This window comes from Pholis gunnellus (assembly GCF_910591455.1).
Source record: "Pholis gunnellus genome assembly, chromosome: 21".
Classification (NCBI taxonomy): Eukaryota; Metazoa; Chordata; class Actinopteri; order Perciformes; family Pholidae; genus Pholis; species Pholis gunnellus.
In genome coordinates this window covers 15,204,225-15,226,094 of record NC_136548.1, presented here as the reverse complement: position 1 = coordinate 15,226,094, position 21,870 = coordinate 15,204,225, and the positions used below count along the sequence as shown (strand labels likewise).

At 43.4% G+C, this 21,870-nt stretch overlaps 1 protein-coding gene across 1 annotated transcript in view; it reads right to left on the bottom strand.

Moving 5' to 3' along the window:
* Positions 1 to 5,316: 5,316 nt before the first annotated feature.
* The window catches only part of LOC306713106 (glutamate receptor ionotropic, NMDA 2C-like), a gene marked incomplete at both ends in the record, with an annotated part of 35,970 nt that continues 19,416 nt past the window's right edge, over positions 5,317 to 21,870 (bottom strand). The window contains 9 exons of the mRNA XM_079182685.1: positions 5,317 to 6,861; positions 8,133 to 8,365; positions 9,834 to 10,021; positions 10,995 to 11,155; positions 13,812 to 14,041; positions 15,074 to 15,199; positions 15,666 to 15,819; positions 17,350 to 17,518; positions 17,903 to 17,923. Coding sequence (XP_079038811.1) covers positions 5,317 to 6,861; positions 8,133 to 8,365; positions 9,834 to 10,021; positions 10,995 to 11,155; positions 13,812 to 14,041; positions 15,074 to 15,199; positions 15,666 to 15,819; positions 17,350 to 17,518; positions 17,903 to 17,923 — 2,827 coding nt within the window. The remainder of the gene's footprint in view (positions 6,862 to 8,132; positions 8,366 to 9,833; positions 10,022 to 10,994; positions 11,156 to 13,811; positions 14,042 to 15,073; positions 15,200 to 15,665; positions 15,820 to 17,349; positions 17,519 to 17,902; positions 17,924 to 21,870) is intronic.

The window sequence follows — 21,870 nt, the reverse complement described above, 5'->3', positions numbered from 1 at the left end:
CACACACACACACACACGCACACAGAAACACGCACGGCAGATTCTCAAATGCTAAGTTAAATTGCGTACTGTAGCACAATAAAAAGTGTCCTCATATGCACAGGCAGCTGTCACACTCTGAGTGCTGTAATGCTTTGATGATTTAGTTAATGTGATGGTGGAAGGCACAACAACCAGAGCGGCAGTCATTTACGTCAGGTTTCTGCATGTATGTCAGTGAAATAGTAATGATGTTTGTTTGGTTTGTGTATCTCCATTTAATAAGGCTATCATTGTAAATAAATTGCACATTTTCAGGCAGGAAATGAAGACGTGCTGGATCTTATGGGAGTTTATTCCCTAATACTTCCCTGGTTTTCCTCATCAAACTGGATTTTGTTTTATAATCGTTTTTTGTTCATCCTTCTCTGCTCACTTCCTACCAGGTCTCATATCAGCTGACCTAATATCTTTTCTTTATTCTGCCCTTTCCCCCTCCACTCTCCTATCTCTCCCTCTCCTCTCCTCTTCCCCTCCACCTCCCCTTATTCTCTCTATCTCCCCTCAAAGCCACCTCATCTGCTTCCCTCCTCCTCTCTTGTAACTCATTTTATCTCTCCCCCCTCTGACAATCCTCAGACATCTCCTACACCATCTCTAGTTTCCTCCTCCTTCACCCTCATTGTCCCAAATATTTCTCTGCCTCCTCTTGATTTCTTCCCACATTTCCGTTTTCGTCTTATCTCCTCTTCTCTCTCTCTCCTTCCTCCCTCTCACCAATAACGGGAAGGGCGGGCGAGCCTTTTGTCTCAAGGTGACTCAGAGCATCTGGAGCTGTTGCCGCGATACGTGAAGCAATTTATTCGCAGGCGGGAGGTGTGAGGAGCCCGGACCTCAGCCCTCTGGTGACTCTGGTTGTGGCCGTCAACCCTGTCAAGGTTGCTGTTTGTTGCTTAGATACATTTAAACACCATCTGTGTGCTTAAAATCATCCGGACCACCAGGTTTAGTTTCACTCTTTGACTTTAATCTTATATAAAAAGCGCACATGCACACGCCAGATAAAAGAGTGGGATGTCCCTGGTGGCAAATTATGAAGTGACGTGTGTCTGTGTGTGCGCGTAAGTGAATAAATGAATAATATTTTTGCTTCGAGGGTGGTCTTTATAGACTCCTGTGTCCCCCTGACATGAATATTAAATGCTGGTTGGGCACCTAATTGCTCTTTATCTCTGCCTTTGCTTCCCTCCTTCATCTTTGTCCGAGTTTGAGATGCCGTATTTCAACTAAGTGTGTTTGTTTTAAGTATGTATGTTTGAGGAAAATTACTTCAATGTTCTTGTGCGTAAATAAGCATAGAGTCCTGCTGCTAATGTATCAGTCTGTGTTTGTGTGTGTGTGTGTGTGTGTGTGTAGGTGTGTGTGTGTGTGTGTGTATGTCAGCAGCCTGTCCCAGGTGCTCCATTGATGTTTTCATATTCTCGACTCACATCTTTCATCTTTTGGCAAGACAGGCCCTTCATCAATTCTGATGAAGCAACCACTACGCGACACACACACACACACACACACACACACACACACACACACACACTGTGATCTGTCCAGGCATGCAGGCCTTTCATGACTGCAGTGAATCCCAATCACTGTGTTTGATATTAAAGCACTCAAGAAAAACACTGAAATAATACATAGGCTATGGTAAGCGATGAGCAATACGAGGTTTTCTTCGTACATTTTAACAAAACTTACCACCGTATGTAAAAATAGTTTTACATTCAAGTCTAAGAAAGCCGCTAAAATACAAGCAACGCTGTGAGGCGGCGCTAATGCACAGCGGGGTTATGAGCACAACGCTAAGGTCAGTATGGGAACATGCTCACTATGCCGATAATAACATGCTGATGTTTAGCAAACATATGTTATTTAGCACCAAACACAAAGTAGGGAATGTCAGTAGTTTTCCAAGTATTTGGTCATAAACCAAAGTATAGGACAATTGTATATTTTGGCTTAATCATAGGAAGTTCATGGATCACAACTCATAAGGAGGACATGCTTATCTGCATCACATTTCAGAGCAATTTATCAAATAGCTATTGAGACATTTCACTCAAAACCATAAAAATATCAGCCTCATGGTAGCAGCAGAGGAAAAGTCAGGGGGTCTCAGTATTTAAGATTCATCTTCTGGGGATCCTAAATGTCATCACCAAATTTAATGGCAATGCATTGAACATGTTAAGATATTTCAGTCTGGACCAAAGTGATGGCTGCTGCCAGTAATGGCTAAAAAAAACACGACATGACAATTCTAACTAAACACTAAATATAAGAAATGTGCACGAATTTAAAACACAGACATTAAACAGTTAAACATGACACTTGGACATCGAGCCCCAGCTGGCCTCGTATTGGGGAGTGTTTACTCTCTAATCGCTGTTGAAATGAATGACTTCCTCTTCTCCCGTGGAGCAGCATGGATATGCTCTACTTCATCAGTATCGATATTGAACATGCAAAATGCCTCCAACCTCCACAGTCAACATTTGGTAATGCTTCAGACTACAGCCTGTGTAAATATTTAGTACATTAAAGACGTACAAATGTTATGGGGAACTAAAGGGCTCTGTAAGTGCTTTTTAAATTATCCAGCTGTTGTGTTAGTTTTGACAAGCCTGCACACGCCTAGAATAACAAGTTATTTCTTCAAGTTGTTTTTGCCCGCATGAACCTGTTAATGCTGACTCAGTCTAGTTCCATATGATATCGTGCTGTTTGTGATGCATCTATTGTTCTATCGCGCATGTGAGTCAGTTCAGAACTGGAGTTTGAAGTAGAGCATGCTGAATCCATAAAGATGACCCATTTAACTTAATAAAAAAGCTCTTTGGACTGAGACGGCTCCTTCTTACTATACTTTTCTTCTTTCCATCTCAGATGTTTGTTAAAAAAACCATCAAAAATTCCACCTGTACTTTGCGTAAATCCAGGCTTTATGTTGGGCCAACAACCATGTCTTAATTACGGAGGCATGCTGAGCCCCTTTCTGCTCTTCAGGGATGAAAAGAAGTCCAATTACCTTGAACTCAAAAAACATGGGATCAGTAGCAGAGCGGAGGATTAAATCAATATTATGGTCCAATCTGAGGCAATGCTCCAGTAACAAAGCAGAGAGTAATGGAAAAATCAAAGCGCTCAATGTTCGGACTCTCCATCATTACTCATCTGGCCTCCTGAATGGAGTCTTATCTCGTCATGACGACAGCATAGAGCGAGAGAGAGAGTAATTGCCATGGCAACAGGTGACCTTGATATATAGAGTACCTTATCTTCACCTAAACTTGCTTTAGGCGAGCGCTGACACAAGTTTTAAGACGTGTCATGACTGCTTCGCGGTCAGGTTCACCAAACTCGACAGAAAACTTGTTGACGGTTCAGAAGTTTGACGGTAGATTTGTAAAGTAAATCTTTGCTTTGGGTTTGAAGATATGGTCACTTTAGTTGAAGAGTTAAGACGACAAGCTCGATACCACTCTTACATTTGTGCTGTAAATATGAAGCTACGGACAGTAGCTGGTTAGCTTAGCTTAGCGTAAAGCCTGGAAACCAGGTGAAACAGCTAGCCTGGCAATCTAAAAAAGGCAACAAAACGCACCAACCAGCACCTCGAAGGTAACACGTTATTTATTTTTTTAATAATCCGTGAAATAACAGGAAGGCCGAAAAATAGCCCCGCACATAACCGCCCTAAATAAAAACATAATTTGTAATTTGTTAGCTTTGGAAAGGGCCAAGAGTTCCGCCCCCATTCCGATCTTTATGCTAAGCTAACCGGCTAACCAGCTGGCTAGCTTCCCAATTACCACACGGACATGACAGTGGTACCAATTTTCCAGTAAGTAAATTCATGTAATTCAGTTTCTCTCACCAAAGTAGGCATAGACCAAAAGAGAAAGGCTCTACAAAGAAGAGGCACACATGCACGTTCATCCAAAAGGCTCTTTAATTGCTCTAAGTGATTAAATACAGGGTGAGGGAGCCAGGTAATATAGATACTAGAATATCTTTCAATTACCTCATTTAAATTTCATCATTTAACAGTTAAAGGGGAAAAAAGGGATGATGAGGGAATATAAAAGAGTGGAAATGAGAAAGTGATGAAAATCTTAATATAGGCCAACTGATAGAGTTAATACAGTAATAACAAATATTTAAGTAAATCGGCAACAGCTTTTCAAAAAGAAAAATGTGCTAGAAGTGTGATTAGAAAATGCAAAGAGTGACTATAAATTTCTATCATATGTAGAATACATGAATATGACACTAACCATCCTTAAATAACACATTTTCTTTATATCGATATAGTATTAAGATGCAGAATTGATTTATTGTGAGGCCCTGTGTGATGTTGTGCTGTACTGCAGCCTCATACTGAGACCCAGTGAGAAAGAAAAATCCATGTTTAAGACACCAAGTGCTGGTCAGTGCTGTCCCAATACTTTCATCATTTTGCAGATTGTGTTCATATGGACTGCTTTCACAAAGTCTCTGCTTCCTCTGACTAATCACTACATGACGACTTGAAGGGTTTAGCTCCAAAACATTGTAAATATTTAAAGACGTAACCTGAAATGTATTAACAAATGTCTCAAAATTATTATTTAATTCTAGAAAACTGCTGCACTTCTATGTCTGGAGTCCAAATGTTTTAATGTTGAACGTCTTATTTTGGAAGTAAACTCTTCAAATGTACGTCTTCACAAATCTTGCTACAGTGGCTGCTTGTATTTGGTGGCTGTATTTAAAGAGACAATCTCTTATTCCTCCGCTATTTCTCCCCAGCTGTAAACGGTTAATCTACTCGACGACTCCCAAGACTGAATCCCAACCATCCACAATAAAATAAACACAACACACACAGCATTAAAACTCTGGTTATAGTTTAACCATGCGCCAACACCGTGGACTGTTGTAAATCTTAGTGCACATTAAAGCACAGAAAACACACAAGCGTCGTAGGAAAGCAGCAAGTGAGTAAAACCTGCTGACCATAGCTTCCCACACCGTTCTCGAGGATAAATTGGTAACAGTGCAGTCTTCATATCATACTCTAGAATACATCAAAAAAGTCCTAAACATATGTAAAATTTGCAGTCCCAAACTTCTATTCTTTACCATACAACGGCACATAGAAAATCAACACTTAATTCAAGTTATAGCATCTCTCCCTCTTACATGAATCTAATCCCTCCCCTCTCCACAGCAGTCATTTTTAAGAGTCTTCACCTCTGTTACTTCACAGTATCCATCTTATGAGGTCCTTTCGGACTCCCATCAGACCTCAGACTCCAGACTGGACACCCGTCGCCAGGGACGGAGTACGCAGGGGCTCCCTGCAGGCTGGCCCCCTGCTCCCTGACTTGCCAGGGCCTCTGATCCAGTCTGGGAACCCTGATAGACCCCATAGGCCCCATACACACTGTCCTGGTAGAGGAGAGCCCGCTGGCTTCCACATCTCCCGCCACCACAAGCCAGCAGCTGGCACACTGGGCTGGTGCTGAGGTGGCTGCTGGAGGCATGGCTGTGGTGCTGCAGGTCTAGGGGGCCGTGGTAGAGGGGTAGTCCAGGGTACGAGTTCAGGTAGTGGGTGTACTGTCTGCTGAGCAAGCTGGTGGCTCTCCGTACCATCCCCCGCCCTAACCCAGTCCCATGTCGCACTGCTTCTCCGTACGTGGGTAAGTGGGCGGAATGGGAGTAGCGCAGCTTTGGGCCCTTGCGCCCATTGGGCCTCCTCTGGTCCTCCCTTATGTGGAGGTAGGCCTGGTTCCTAGGGAGGCACAGGTTGTTTCGAAGTTGGGCGGGGTTGTAGGCCTTTGCAGGTGTGGTTGGTGTAAGAATGCATGGGAACAGGTCTGGCAGGGTGGTAGGGGATTGGCTGGACAGGGATGACTGGGATTCGTCCTGCTGCCGCATCTGCTCGCTGCCCCAAGTCGCTTTGAGGAAAGACGGGCGACGGTGCCTGCGTCTTCCTCTCAGCATCAGATCCTCTGGGGGCCAGGAGCTGTAGTTCTCTACCCGATGACACTTCCTCTCCCCCGAGTAGATGCAGTCCACACTCGGGGCAGAGATGTGGTTCTCTTGGAGGTGGTTGGCTTTGAGCTCACTCAGATAGACGGGACTTTTGTCATTCTTTTCCTGGTCCCTGCGTTTTCTCCTCTCTAAATCCCCGTCCTCACACTGGAAACTCTTGGACCTCCTTTTCCGTTGGGAGAAACCTGCTTGGAGATGCTGGTTTTGAGGCGAAGAAACCGGATGAGAGGCGTAGATGTCAGGTAGTTGGAGATCTGTGTAGGGGATGTAGGGCGAGTGAGGATGGGTGTCTATGTACAGTCTCCCTGTCGTCTGGTAGTGGTGCGGGTGCTGATGAGGAAGCGGCTCACCCATGGCCAGGTGAGGGCTGCTGAGGCTGGACACAGGGAGTGGCCGGTCATACAGACATGATGTAGAGCGAGTCGGGAGCGTGTAGCGCAGTGGCGTGGGCCTGGTCAGACCCCTCTGCTGTTTCAGAGAGGAAACAGTGGTCAGAGGAGGGGTTAGGGAGCAGTGATTCTCCGTAATATAAGCAAATCCTCCCGGCACGGCCTCCGTTGCGACTTGTGGAATTCGAACGGGCAAGCTGCCGCCATGACGACTCAACTGCTGTATGGTCTTGGTGGCGTTGTCCAGAGAGGTCTCAACATTGGCGGTGGAGACCAGGTCCTTAGCAGTGCGAAGCATCTTCAGCATGTTTGCTTGAGCGTAGTTGGAGGTCAGGTCTGGTTTGGCGAAACCAGATGAACGCACAGGTTCCTCCACACCATTGTAACAACTGTAAATACCCTGAGAGATGAAACAGAATGACCAAGAATTAGGAAGATAATGAAAGAATGAGGAGAAGAAGAAGAAGAAGAAGAAGAAGAAGAAGAAGAAGAAGAAGAAGAAGTGGGAAAAAGAAAAGTAGAGTATGAATCATCTACTCATCGGTAATTAAATCAATAGTTAGCAACGAACTGTTTAACCTTGAATCAACCAAGCGGACCTCACGGGAACATTTCACAGAAAACATTTCAAACAATTTGTGCATCTCAAAGTAATGTTCCACCTCTAACTATTAAAACCCCGCTGGCAGTTAAATAAAAAACTGATTTCATTAATATCTTATTTTATCACTGAGGCAAGACTTAGTCACAAATTCATTATGCATTCTCCCGGGACTCAAAGAAAAACAGTTTAAGCTGAGAGGATTGCCCCAATAAACGGACACGACACACACACACACACACACACACACACACACATACCTTAAGTCCCCTGCAGAACAAACCGTCTCTAACTGCATGGACAAACACGGAGCCAAATCCCATGACTGCTCTCTGCTTACAGTTGGTTGGGAGATGCTGAAAGAGCCAAATTTAATTTGGCCCTTGGGGCCGCCCCATACGGATTAATGATCAGATAGTCATTTAGCTGCTAATCTGATAAAACCCCGATCCAGGCACAATAGTGTAATTACACGGCAGAGGAGCAGAGGAGGCTAGTGTCCGTAGACATTTCCCTGACTGCAACTTCAGCCAGAGCTTTCTGCCTCAGCAACCATGTTCCCAAACAAAGGCATCAACGCACCGGGTACTGATTTATGCTAATTGCAAATGAACATCAAGCATTCAAAGTTAAATGCTCAGTAAACACCAGAATTAGTGCTGCTTTTCTTTCCTTTTATCTCTCCCCTCCCCTCTCATTCTAAATAACAATGCAGTGCCATTTTAGCTAATATTTTAACAAGGCCCTCTAATGATACCATGTAATTACATGCAAATACACATCCATTTGAGCTTATTTATCATCACATAAAAGCCACTTCATGTAAAACAGCATATTGCACAGAAAAGCCAGCAACCAACCAACCAACCAACCACTGAAGAGTCAAAATAATCAACCAGACAATCTTTCAATCACTCAAGGGGAGCTGTTACTCAACTACTCCAATTACAACCAGCCAATCAGCCACTTAAATAAATAATCAGTGTGAAAATCAGCGAAGCGATTTCTCAACCCGACGTCCATAAACCAAAAACAACTAATCAATCAAATGACGAATTTGCAAATCTCACCCTGCTGATGGCCAAAAGGAAGTCAAGTTTGTGAGACTTGCGGAGGGAGTGTCGTAGTTTCCAGTAAAGCAGGTGTTCCCAGGCAAAGACCAGCAGGCTGAGGCCCATGGCCACTAGCAGCATATAGAAGACGCCCGCCATGTTGTCGATGTCCAGCTTGCTGCTCATCACTTCGTTCTTCTCGTTCTGGCAGATGCCCGACAACCACACCGTCTCCAAGCGCTGGGTGTCTCCTGGAGGGACGGAGGTTTATGGGAGGAGAGGGGGAAGAAAGAGAGAGTATGAGATGACTTGACAGAGTGAAGTAGAGAAAGACAGATGATAGTTTACAATAACCTGAACCATCTCTGCATAACTATAGCTCTATTGTATTGGATGTACAGTGTAGAAGTCTTTAGACAATTACACATTTTTTATGTTTTTGCTCAGCATAAACAGAAAATAAAACAGTGATTATGAGGTCAACATGCTGACTATGATCTTAAATAAAGTTGTGATATTTGATGCCAAAGGCTTTGCATTGGTTGAAGTCTATCATCCACAGACATCAGCAGACACTTGGCATCTTTGTGGGTGTTGCTCTGCTCGGTGTTACTACAACCATCATGTCTCAATCCTTTAGTGCTGCGTTAACGTCATATTGGAGTTGATTTACAGATTAGGATTTGTATCTAATATCAAAATCCAAGTCCAAATTATGAATGAATGAAAAATGTTAGCAAAATTGATGACCATATCAATATTTGGCCATTAAAACAAATGTGATTTCCATTGTTGCCCTGCTCTATTGTCCCAAAATTGGGGGATTACATACATACGAAATGGGCCACAAGTCTTTCACTGCAAATAACCTCAAATTAAAGCTGAACGTCAAGACTTAAACCTCTTCAGCTCCGCTGATACATTCAAATGATCCCAGACTCTCCAAAGATACTCCATATGCTGACGTTTGGGGAAATGTGTAAACGTAGACCACATTTCCATGTGATCAACTGGTGCGGCATTAAAACACAGGAGTCTTGGGTTGTCAATATATGTACACACACACACACACACACACACACACGCCTCCTTATAGTTTCGGACTGCATACAAAAAATCTTTTTTTAAAATCATTTCAACATAAAACAAAGCACCGATTGAAAGAGAATAATGTACAGTGCTTACACTCTTCATTAGCTATTATTGCCACATAAGCTACTCCTCCAGGCCTCTGAACAGCTGGCCGGCTATTGAGCTGCATTCTCCCAAGTGGCCTCCAGGGAGTACGGGACATTTTATCTCTGACTTAGCGTATGTTGACCATAAACACGCTATTTTTTATTTTATCATGGAAAGCTCAGAGTGAGTGGGTGGGGTGCTCTTAAGCTCACAGTGGAGGGAGGGTATTAATTCCAAAACCGGCGGCTGTCATGGCGAGTGTGTTTGTCTGTATACAGGTAGGATGGATACGTGTGTGTGTGCAAAGGAAATAATCATATCCCTAACACTCCCTGCTGTTCTGCAGGATATTAACTCTTCCCTGTAAGCCCACTTCCCTGCTGACACAGCACACACTGAACTGGACCGACGCCAGTTCCACGGTTGACATACAGAGCGCCAGTCAGACAGGATTAAACACAAGCAGATAAAACCCGGGCCGGTGTAAGACTGTGTGTTCAGGCGTGGGTTGTGTATTATATCCTGTAAGGTTTGGATCACCGTCTCCAAGGAACTGCAGCAGTGCCAGGTCAATAAGCCGCTTCCAGCGGGAGTCCTTCTGCAGAGCGATGCCGTATCCTGTGGTGGCAAACACTTTCCCACTGCCGATGGTCACCAGCTTGCAGCCCTCGTCCTTTCCGGCCATGTAGTTTAAGACAGCAGCGTCGTAGATGAAGGCGTCCAGCTTCCTGCAAGTAAATGGATTGTTTTCGTCTGAGAGAATGTCTAGCTCTTACAAAGTTCTTACACACATGTCAGAATTGTATTTATATCTCTATTATCTTAAAGGATCCTGCAGTATCAGCGGTCGTGCATTCCGATTATTAAATACAAATGGGTTACACCATACATTTTTAGATTGTTCCTACTTTGCAGGCTGCTGTAGCTTTCAGATCATTTTTAGACACAGTCTAGTGTCTAGAGATTGGTAATCGATCAGAGTGAACATTTGGTCAGATACACTTTTTTGGGAAAAGTGATAGTGATAGTCGCATTTGCCAAAATTAGCTATTCAGTACTAAGGCTGTTGGGAAAGTCATTAGTTGTGCTGGTATTTAACCATAAACCAAAGAATTTAACATTTTTGTTGCGCTCCATGAATGGCTGTATCAAAGTGTGAGCTAATGGAGGAGTAAAAAAAAAAACTTTGACTTTTTGGTGGTGTTTGGTTAAAAGTCAGGGGATCACCAAAGTCCTTGAGGATCATCTGGCGGACATTGCTGCTAGCATGGCTAACGTTACAGTGTTCACACTGATAGATGAACTTTATCATAAGTTTATTCTAATTTTCATTCCACACTAGCACAAATAAATCAATCAAGCAATATAAAGTACAGTGTACACAATTTGTACTTAATGGGTTCAAAATGTGCAAATAGCTTCAAGTATTCTGAGCTTGTTCTTAGTGAAGATTTGACAGCACTTCTCTATACAAAGCAAGCTGCACCAGATATGATTCTTCTCATCTAAAAATACACCCATCAAACTGGCCTGAATCACAAATAGTTGCTACATCACAAAGAGCGTCAAATCTCTGCTGTACCACCCAAAATGACGATCGTTATTACTGTAGCATCTCGTGTCTTCACTGGCAGGAGGATCAGGTGAATATAACCTCTTATCTAATTGTGTAACAAAGTTAAAATGTTCGTGAAACTGTACCCGGTTTTGAGGCTTTCTAGAGCTTCTTCCACCCCCTTCTGGTTGTATTTCGTCATGTGCATGTGCATGTCGGGGTAGTTGCTGCGGATATTCCTCTCTGTGCTCCCGTTTGGGACGGTCCCAAAGCGAAAAGGAGGATAATGCTCATGTGGTTTCTGGAACTGTAAGGAGACACAAGATGAGAGGAAAGGAAAGGGGGGAGAAGATATGAGAGATGAGGAGAGGGAGACAAGAGAATAGAAGGGGGTAAGAGAAGAAGAAGTTTGGTAAGGAGAATAGGGGAGAGAGAGAAGGGAGTAAGGAAAAAATGGAAGGAGAGGAGAGAGACTGAAGGGAGCGAGGACAGAATAGGGGAGGGTGGTAGGGAGGATGAGATGACGAAGAAGAAGGCACGAAAAGAAAGGATTGAAATGGTTGGTTATGAGATAAGAAGGGAAATAATGAGAAAGATGCCGGGAGGAGAAGAAAAGCAACACAAGAGAAAAGAGGGAGCAGAGGATTTACAAAGGGAAAAGAGTAGAAGGAAGTAAAGATATGAGTGGGAGGAAAAGGGGGACAGTAGAGAAAAGGGAGGGTTGGATTAGACCGAAACGGGGAGGAATGAGAGTAGAGTAAGGAATGGGGGAAGAGAGAACAAAGAGCAAAGGGAAGGAAAAGAGAGGACGGTGAGAAGGATGGAAAGAAGAGAGAGAATGAGAAAAGAGGAGAGAAAACGGAAGGAAAGAAGTAAGAGGAGAGGAAAGAGGAGAGGAAAGGAAAGGAAAGAGGTGAGGAAAGGAAAGGAAAGAGTTGAGAGGAGATTATAAAGGAGTTAAGGAAAGAAGAGAAGAGAAAAGATAGGAGGAAAGGGAAGTAAACAAGGTGAGAGAGAAGGAGAGGAAATGAAAGTAGTGAGATGAGAGGAGAAAAGAAGGGAGGAAAGGAAAGACGAGTTGAGAGGAGAAAGTAAAAGGTACAGAAAGGAGAAAAGCAAACAGAAGAGCAAAAAGGGAACCAGGGTGAATAAATGTGGTGGAGAGGAGTAAAGAGGATGAGGGACTACTCAGTTAAATGAAATCCATCTTAGTCATTCAATTTTTTTTCTCAAGAGTGATTTAATCAGCAGCCAAACTCGATGCCGTTTGAATGGACAGGACACCATTCAGCTCACCTCCATTTGAGTAACTGACTAACTGACTTAATTTATTTCGCTGCCCGCGGATGATCCTAATCCAGTTCAATTTGTAACCGATCGAAGTTCACATTTTGCGAGCTGACGTATTAACGCAGGGATGAAGCAGAAATACGTCTGTTAGAGCTCAATGAGACTGTAAACAGGAAAGATCTATTCATCTTGGTTACAGCATTGACCTTTTGAGCCGAGCGCAAAATGAATGGGCCAATCGCAATGTGAGCGAGTGTGTGTGTGTGTGTGTGTGTGCATTGGATTCAGTTGAGATGCTACACCTCCTCTTTTTTTTAGAATCAGCTGTTCGATTAAAAGCAAACGTCACCGAGGGAAGATTAGAATTAGGTTCTAATTTTTCCCTACTAAAACTGTTGCAATCATGTGTATGCTGTTATCCTGTGTACCCTGGTCTTACTTGTGAGCCACGTCACCAGACATTATTCCCATTTGCCTGGTGATGCTGCTGCCGAGTTGTCATTCTTTCCCTATTTGGGTCCGTTTGGGTCAACCGCATTTAGAATCAGGTCTGATTATCCTTGGGGTCTATTTGGATCAGGTTACAACTACCTTATGGATCGGGTCTCTGCTTTGAAAATAAATAAATAATCACGCTCGTCGGGTTTGTTTTTTCCAGTTTTCCAGTTTCGCTTTGGATCAGGACTTAAGTAGTCAAGACAGAAAGTATTGAAAGACGGATCGACGATTGATTGTCATCTTTTCATGTAATTTATTGACGATATAGAATCACACATGCCTTATCCTTTAAACCTGCGAGATACGTACCCAGCCAGCCCACGACCTAAACCCGCCTAATCCTTCATCGTGCAGGATCTCAGAATGAAGGGGCAGCTGAGGTTGTGTTATGCAGGGTAATTTATATTAGTCCCTTATGCTGTGGGACATAATGCATCTGCATAAAGTTAATATAGTCATCTAATACAACCATAGATCACTGAGGTGGCACTGCTGATCCCTGCCGGGGAGTTGTTTTCGCTATCTGTGAAGAAGGATATGCTTTCTTGTAAAGCTCCTCTGAGGCCCCGTTTACTGTGTGTTTGTGCATGTGTGTGTGTGTGTCTGTGTGTGTGTGTGTGTGTGTGTGTGTGTGCGCCACACATTTAAGTGGTAGAAAAAGTCTGTAGGTGTTGTTTTTCCTCTGTGGCTTGACTGTTTTTAATCGCTTGACATTTGGCGATCTTTTTTTAACAGTGTGAGCTGGAAGAGAGATGGAGACGGCACAGGGGGAATATTGATAGACTGACCGAAATACTGACAAGTCTACTCTGGGACAAGTGGAGACTCAGACACCATCTGTATTGACAGAAGGCAGTAATTGATTAGTCATTCATGCCACTGGACTCCCCACTGATAGGAAGAGGACAGACACATTCACAACAAAGTCGTTTTACTCGACTTCGTCTTGAAGGCTTTCGGCGAGTCTTTTGTGTCTCTTCCGTTCATGTTTTATTAGTCGATGCAGAGTGATGAGCAGAGAAAAGAAGAGATGATGTAGCTGGATTTAAACACAAAGACGTGGTTTACTCCATATCTTACAGCTCCACAAAGACAGCCTGCTTTCTGAACGTCTGCGTGGACCTTCAATAACTGCACAACATAATCATCCTCGTGTTGTTTATTCAGTCTCTTACCTTCTTGTCAGAGAGCCCGGACACTGTGTCGATATATTGCTCCTGGATCATGAAGGCGGCCAAGTTGGCAGTGTAAGAGGCCAGGAAGATGACGGCAAAGAAGGCCCAGACCAGGACCATGATCTTACTGGTTGTTCCTTTAGGGTTTTCAATGGGGACCGAGTTGTTGAAGACAATGCCCCACAACAGCCACACTGACTTCCCGATGGTGAACGTTGGACCACCAGTAGCTGAGGGAACAGAGGGGAGGAGGTTGTCAGACACCCTGTTTCTGGGTAATATGGTGTTGTATTCAATATGGAGACATTTTTAGCCCACAGTGAGAAAAGAAGGGGCTCTGGAGAGGTGGTTCTTTAAAGAACTTGTTTCAAGAATCCTGTCCAAAAAGATAGTGCTCAAGGTCTTAATGTTTTCATAGAGAACATCTTAGTGGTCGAGTGGTATCCAGACACGTAGACAGTTTGGTTTTATTCACCGTTTGGTTGTACTTAGCTGCTTTGGATGACAGTCTTGTTTAAATTGGGACTATTTTAGTAGTAAATTGTAGCAGAAATAAATCTCAAAAACTATCTTCTTATCTTTTTGGCTAGACACCTCTAGAGGTGAGTGAGAAAATGTGTTTTATTTATTTTATATACATTTATTTTAATTTGGTGAAACAAACCTTTAAGTTTACAACTTCTGCCGTTGATGTATTGACCGTCAGAATATTTTAGATTTTAAGTCACTTATTTTTTTCACGAGAGAACATCATGAGAGAACATCTCTCATCATGCAAAAAAAACATGTCTACAGTTCATCATGCAAGTCTTCCTGCCTTGCTGCAAACTTAACGGAACAATTTCACAGCCTCAGTCCGTTTGCATTGCTCTCTGCCACCGTTGGTCATGTGCAGCGACGGAGGGTGCCACCGCCATCAATCACACTTCGATTAGCGCAGCGGCCAATGCTAATTAAAACAGGAAAATGACCTTTCGGACCCGGCGACGAGGCATGCTCTGTCAGCGCCGCATTGTAGGATTGATTAGCCCTCGCCCCAAAATCCTGTTGAGGAACTCTTGACGTTGCGGGACGTGCAGCATGCAGGCTTTGTAAAATGCAAATTAAAAAAAAGATATGATATACATGGGAAACTGTGGGATAAATATGGACTTTACTCATTTGTTTACCTCTGTTGCAATCATTCACTCCTACATCATCCACTGTACTCAGGAGAAATACATTCTAACAGTAAAAGTTAAACAAAGAGGTTTAAAACTCACTTTTGGCGCTGACCAGACTGCGGTTGTAACCGACTGGACTGAGGTATTCGAACACAAAAACTGTCACCGCCACCACGGTTAGGCACATCACAAACATCATAACCCAAACTGCTGGGCTGTAGGGCTCTGGAGGAGGAGGAGGAGGAGGAGGAGGAGGGAAGGAACAAACGTAAAGGATTAAAGTAAGTCTCTTTTGTATTTCCCTCTTCTAAACCTTAGCCTGTGATGGGGGTCACCATATGTGGCAGGGGGATAGCAAGATGAGAAAATGAGAAAACAGAAATACACTGTTCAGGATTTTGTGCTGAATTTTGTTGTTTATGGTTTGGAAAAGGGATTTAGGTGTGTGTGCGGTACGTAAGGGGATTTAGTTGTAGGCTCCAGTTATCAGCAGGATAAAAGCTTAATGGGAAGTTTCCTGAAGCGTCTGCAGAGACAGAACTAGTTTAAGTAGGCCATCCTGGGAGGAAGAAGATGGCAGCAACATTGGCAGACAAGTACTGTACATCAAACTCCAGGACAACGTATGTTATGACCGGCTTGAACTGACAAATGGATGCAGAAGAAGCGTTTTTTTTTGTTTTCTTCTTACCAAGAAAGGCAGATGGGGAAACTGTCCCGTTGCTGCGGGCCACCATGACGCTGATGCCCGTCTCAACAAACGGCACGGAAAAGTCAATGATTTCCGAACGCTCCTCATTGATAGTGAGAGAGCCGATGGCCATGTCAGCTCGTCTGTACACAACCTGAGAGAAGAAGGACAGAGACACGTTATAAAGTACAGTGAGTCCTCGGTAGTAGAAACATGCTTTCCTGAATTTATGAACTATTTTGGTCACTGTGTAATTCTGTAAAAAAGGGCCGAATGAGTATACTTTATCACAACTTCACAGTGTCCCAAACGACAGGCTGCCAAATTCTGGATTTCATGAGCAATCCTTTTCGAACACGGAAGCCACAATGCAGCAAACGCTTTGTGCTCTACAGTCAGGCATATGGCTCTAATGACAGAGATATGGAAAATATTTGTCCCAAACATCCGAGCAACCAGAGAGTGAGAGCCTGCCGATCTCAGGAGTGCTCACGCCCAAGCTTGCTTCTCTGAAAAGCAGAGAATTTTGCAGAGAGAAATATGTTTTTGTAAATGTAGCACACACACACACACACACATACAGATACAGACCCAGAGCAAAGCGCCTGCAGGCACAGAAACACAAGCAAGAAGGCTCTCCTGAGGAACACCTGTTCAGGGCGCTTCACTTTCAGATTCAGCCGTGTTTGATGTGGCTTGGTGTGCGGGAGAAAAGTATGTGTTCGCTCCATATGTGTATGCATGGTCTCACGCCACTGACCTAAATAAAAACACATCAAAGAAAATCTCTTGGCCATGCAATGCTGCTGTCACTTAAGACCCTGCGCTTCATTACTGCCGTCTTCAGAACTGTACTGTAATGCGTACAACTACCAAAGCTTTGAGGTTACAGTACACCTGTGTGACAGCAGTACAAATTGCCTCATGTTTTACCATTAAAGAAATGAGACGGACTGATGAAATATGACTGTTATACTGACAGCATACAGATAAAGTTAGCAACTAGCTTGTGAACGTATTGAACCATTTAACTGTTAAAGATATTTCCCTCATGAGATGGTGGAGACCAAAGCAGAGCAAAAAAAGGATTGAATGTTGCACTTGTATTCGTCAGGTGGCCAATAACACAACTTCAAATGAAGAAATCATTGCTCCATGCCTGCTGGATCAGTAAATAAGCAAACCATTTGCTGACACATTTGCCAAGATGATGTCAGTGTTGTCTTTACAGTTTACTGACATCAATTAATTCAGCTTTAAAGTTACGTCTTACTTACTTTGTTGAGTGTTTTTGACTACATAATGCTGAATTCATGGCTTCATCAGGTATCTTTTAAAAAGGTAATCTTTAATTATATATTTGTATTGACCTCAACAGGTTTATTTAGCTTACATACTTTAACGGATGAATACAGAGCATTCACTATCAGTGTTCCTAAAATGGGTCTGCATTTACTGATATTTTTGGCGACATCCAGCATGCTTTACACACTTACCTCTAATGTAATTAGGGCATATCATAGCCCAAAGCTACGTCTATCTTAGTTAGATCTGTGGATGAACATTTTAAAACACCTTGCCCTCATAATTGTCCGTAGATGGCAACTAGGCAACCAATCCAGCTACACCAGCTGCTGCATTCAGGGACTTATCCTTCTCTAAATAACTCAGCCCTCAGTCTCACCTCCCCAATCATGCCGTTCCAAGTCCCGCGGACCAGCTTGCCATGTTTTCCATTGGTGACAAGGTAGAGGTCATAGGAGAACTTGATGGTGCGGGACAGTTTCTTCAGGATGTCTATGCAGAAGCCCTTGCAGCACAGTTTGGTGTAGGACTCTGCGTGGCCGATAACACTGACACAGGGATGAGAAAAAGCAGAGTCACACATACAGTTTTTTAATCATCTTGTGATCAAAAACCTCTCTCTGGCAGCCGGGACTATATTTAGCTTCTCAGACTAAAAGCTGTTGTTTCGCTTAGTTTCAGAGAGTGGTTGCTAAATAGTCGTGGGCTCTCATGCAGACAGTGACCATTGTCTACGGCGGTGACGTGAAGGGCAGGCGATGGCTGGTTCATTAGCTAAAATCAATGTCAGTTAACAAGGTGTCGATGGAGACGGAGGAGACGACAAAACACACACACACACAGTCTGACAGAGCCCACAGTTGATGGTTGAGTGACTGTGATGGCCTCTTATCAAAGGTCATTAAGGTGTGTAGCATGTGAGAGATACTCACTTCCACTCTGTGGCCTTGCTACTTAATGGGGTGTTGAAGAAGAGAACAGAAGGACAGGAAATGGTGAAACAAACGGAATAAACAATAAAGACGCAGGGAAGAAGTTAAACGCAGACAGATTGAAAAGGATGTCGCCAAACTTCCTGGAAAAGAGCTGCCGATGCGGAGGCCTAAAATCTTTGTCTGTGTAATTGAGATAACCTCAGTGTGCCAATGAGTCAGCACTAAGAGCATGTGAGTGAATAAATGAGAGAGACATTGAATGAAATAGAGTCAAGCGAGCAATTAACATTCAGGTTGATTATTTTCAACAGCGTAAGAGTTCATTTCAGACGCATTTTAAGTGTTTTTGAAAGGCTCGCTTCTTTCACAGGAGTCAATAGCTCTGATAAACGCTGCGTTAATTAATTGCTGCAGGAGCTGGCCACCTGTCGTCATTATACACACTCCACTAACAATACGCACACACACACACACACACACAAACAAACCTAAATTGGGCCGTCTTACCCCGTCACACACACACACACAAGCACATGCACACATGTAGCTCAGTATCCTTGGAGGATTAGCAGCAGTTGTGTTTGTGTGGTGTGTTCTTCATGAAAATGCCCAGAAACCAGTGCGGCGTGGAGAGAAGCACCATGAGGGAGTTAAACCAGAGAGAGGAGGGATTCTCAGGTGAACGGTAGACAGGAAACACACAGCGAACAACCAGACGCGGCCTAACAGGGCGGCGGCGGCGGCTTCAGTTTGCAGAGAAAGGAGGGCAAGAGCAAAGGAGGACAGATGGAGGAGGAGGAAGAAGAGGAGGAGGAGGATAATTGAAATAACCACCACTGAGATCATGTAAGATTGATGATGGAAACAGTCAACGTGAATGAGGACACCGTCATGCTGGATTCCTGTTGCCACAAAGATATTCTCCAAAAACAAATTGTATCCTGTAGAATGATGATTTCCCTTAATGAGACCTGAGGGACGAAGCCATTAAAAAAGAGTCCCAGAACAAAAGCACAGAAAGATGCAAACAGCCCAGTGCATTAATACTGGAGTGCAACAATACACTCCTAATGTCAATTACAGCGATTTATGAAACCCTTTCTGTTGTGAATCGTGAAGGTCAAAGTGATGAATTGACATGTAGTTTACTTTCCATAATCGACCCAAACAATTAATTTAAGCTTTTTAAAGTGTTTTTAGTACCGTGAACCAGATATTTCCTATTCATTACAGTTTTCTTGTGAAGTGATGTTGTAGACCAAAAACATAGTTTTCAAAACACCAGCATAGGACATTGATACGCCATTGCAACAAGACATATATATATGGCAATATAATGTGTTTAATTTAACATTATATAAAACCCAGAAGAAAAGAATTGAGAACTAATGTTTGCCATCTTTGCTGGATGACTGACTTTTTCTTGGCAATTCATTTTCATGTCATGAACTACTTTAGCATCTGGTCACTGAGTGCTGGGCTACAATACAACATACTACACCACAAGCTGAGGATCTTTAAAGTAGGATCTCAGAGTGGCATTCCTTAATCGGCGCAGAGAGGTAGGCTCAGCTTTCTGGCAAAGGAAGCCATCATCTGTCCAAAGAAAGGTTTTTTTTTTTTAATGAGCAAGACCAAAAAAAAAAAGTCCTAATCACGCTAAACATCTGCTCTGCGGGGAAGCTGCTCAGACCACACAACACGATTAACTGATTTACATAGCAGCAGTCCTCTCCCCCTCTCTCTTCCCTTCGCCCTGTTTGTTGGTCATCGTCCAAATGGGACATGCCAGCCTGAGAGAAAGGGTGAAAGAGAAACAGAAAGAGGGTAGGATGGGATAACATTGTCCCCATGCTATGACAGATGACCCGTGTTGGACAGATAAATCTTCTTTACTGGCAATCAATGTGCCATCGCGCCCGACAACAGGCGCTACATATCTCTTGCTATAATTAATGTGCCAGCCGTGGTCAGCTCTGCAATCTGCATAACCCCCCCACACACACACACGCACACACACATGGATACATGTGGAATCACTGAGGCGAACACGAACATGACATTTACTGGATGAATTGTTTGTTTTCTGTTGTTTGGGTAATTAAAAGGAGATCAATCGGTGCATATAAGACATTACATCTCTAATGATTCAACACAAGTTATGGTGGTAGGCTACATGTGAGGCTTGCTGGGTAACGGCCCTGACACACCAGGCCGAGCGTCTGTCGCCCTAGTTTTTTGCGGTGCGACCCGCATTGTTGGCACATAGTTTGCCCGTGTTGCCAGCTTTTCATCTGATTTTGTCCTGTTGAATCTGTGGCGGAGCCCGTCTGTGAGAGAAATCACTCTGATTGGATTTTCCAGCGCACGCGAAGAGAAACGGAAGTGAGGAAAGCAGGCAAACCAAGTCAAGATGGCCCACACAGAAGGCATGCTTTCATTTCCCATCTTTATCTCATCTCATCATACCGATACACAAATATTTTCACAACAACACAGTTATCTGAAATGAAGCAGAAGTGGTGAGCGAGATGGTGTGAAGGTGTTCGGCAGATGCTGCTTTTTTTCATGTAAGTATCATAATAACAGCTATATATCCGCAGTCCCATTTCTTCCACTGTCTTTGATGTCGGTTTGGTGTGTCTGGGCCTTCTTGCCTTCATCACCTCTCGACTGGACTACTGCAACAGCTGTTGTATGACACATCTACCATAATCATCAACAAACTACAATTCATCCAAAACTCAGCCGCCCGTGTGCTCTCCTACTCCCGCACCAGAGATACCATCACCCCAGTCCTTCAAAACCTCCACCGGCTCCCCATACAGCAAAAAATCCAGTACAAAATTCTCCTCATCACATACAAGTCCTTCACAACCCAGCGCCTATCTACCTCTCTACCTCTCTGGCCTCCTGCGCCGACACACTCCCACCCGTAACCTCAGATCCGCCGACGCCAACCTCCTTAAAATATGTCAAATCAAGGAACTTTGCTATCATAAAAACACATCAGCTGATGATAGATTTTTCCATTAAAGAAATGTCATAATTAAAGGAACTTAAGATACATGAATGCAGGTTGCATGTGCCACTGTATTTATTTGTTGTTTATTTTGCTTGACAATGTGAGGCAGCAACCAAATGTTGTCTTCTAAATATTTGACTTTTCCCACATGATCATAACATGGCAAATTGAGCTGGCTGTACATTTGGCATGATTGTACTCTTGGGTAAGCTCTGTGCTGCAGGCAAACAACACAGCAGCACAAACACATGGCAAACATGATCGATAACAAGCAGAGAGAAAGAAAATCCTTCAGTGAGGACGAAGTTAGAAATAACAAAACGCCGGAGCGCAGAGAGCAGCAGGTAAAGGTTGAGGTGAGCTCTTAAATAAATGAACAAATCAGTGCAGTGAGATGTGGTGGATGCGACATTAAAGTCACAGAAGTGGCAGCAAATTATAAGTTGTGTCTGTTCTTGTGTGATGCAGAACAATGTGTGTGTATCCTATTTATCATGCATGAATGTGAGCACTTTTCTTCCACGGTTATGCCTCTTCTAGGGTCGGCTGAGACACGACATGAACAAGCCCCAAAATAGCTGGAGATGTCGTTGCATTTATTTAATGATATTTTTTTTCGGAGACATAATTCAAACTGTTGTGTCTGGGAATCAGTTTCTCAGTCACAGTAAGTTACTGTCAATGGAAAAAAAAATGTAATCTTTTAGAAACCATAATCTGGTCTAAATAGAAACATCCTTAAGACTTATTCTATTATTGGCATATCCAAGATGAAACAACACTAATATGTCTACGATCAGAAACACGTTTGCCACCTCTGACTAAGGAAGAGCCGGTTTCATGCATCACGCTTTGTCTCAAACGTAATTAGCAAAGAAACGACTTTCAAATGCGAATGAGAAACTGCAAACAGGAAGATGTTGACATTTTACTTGGCGTT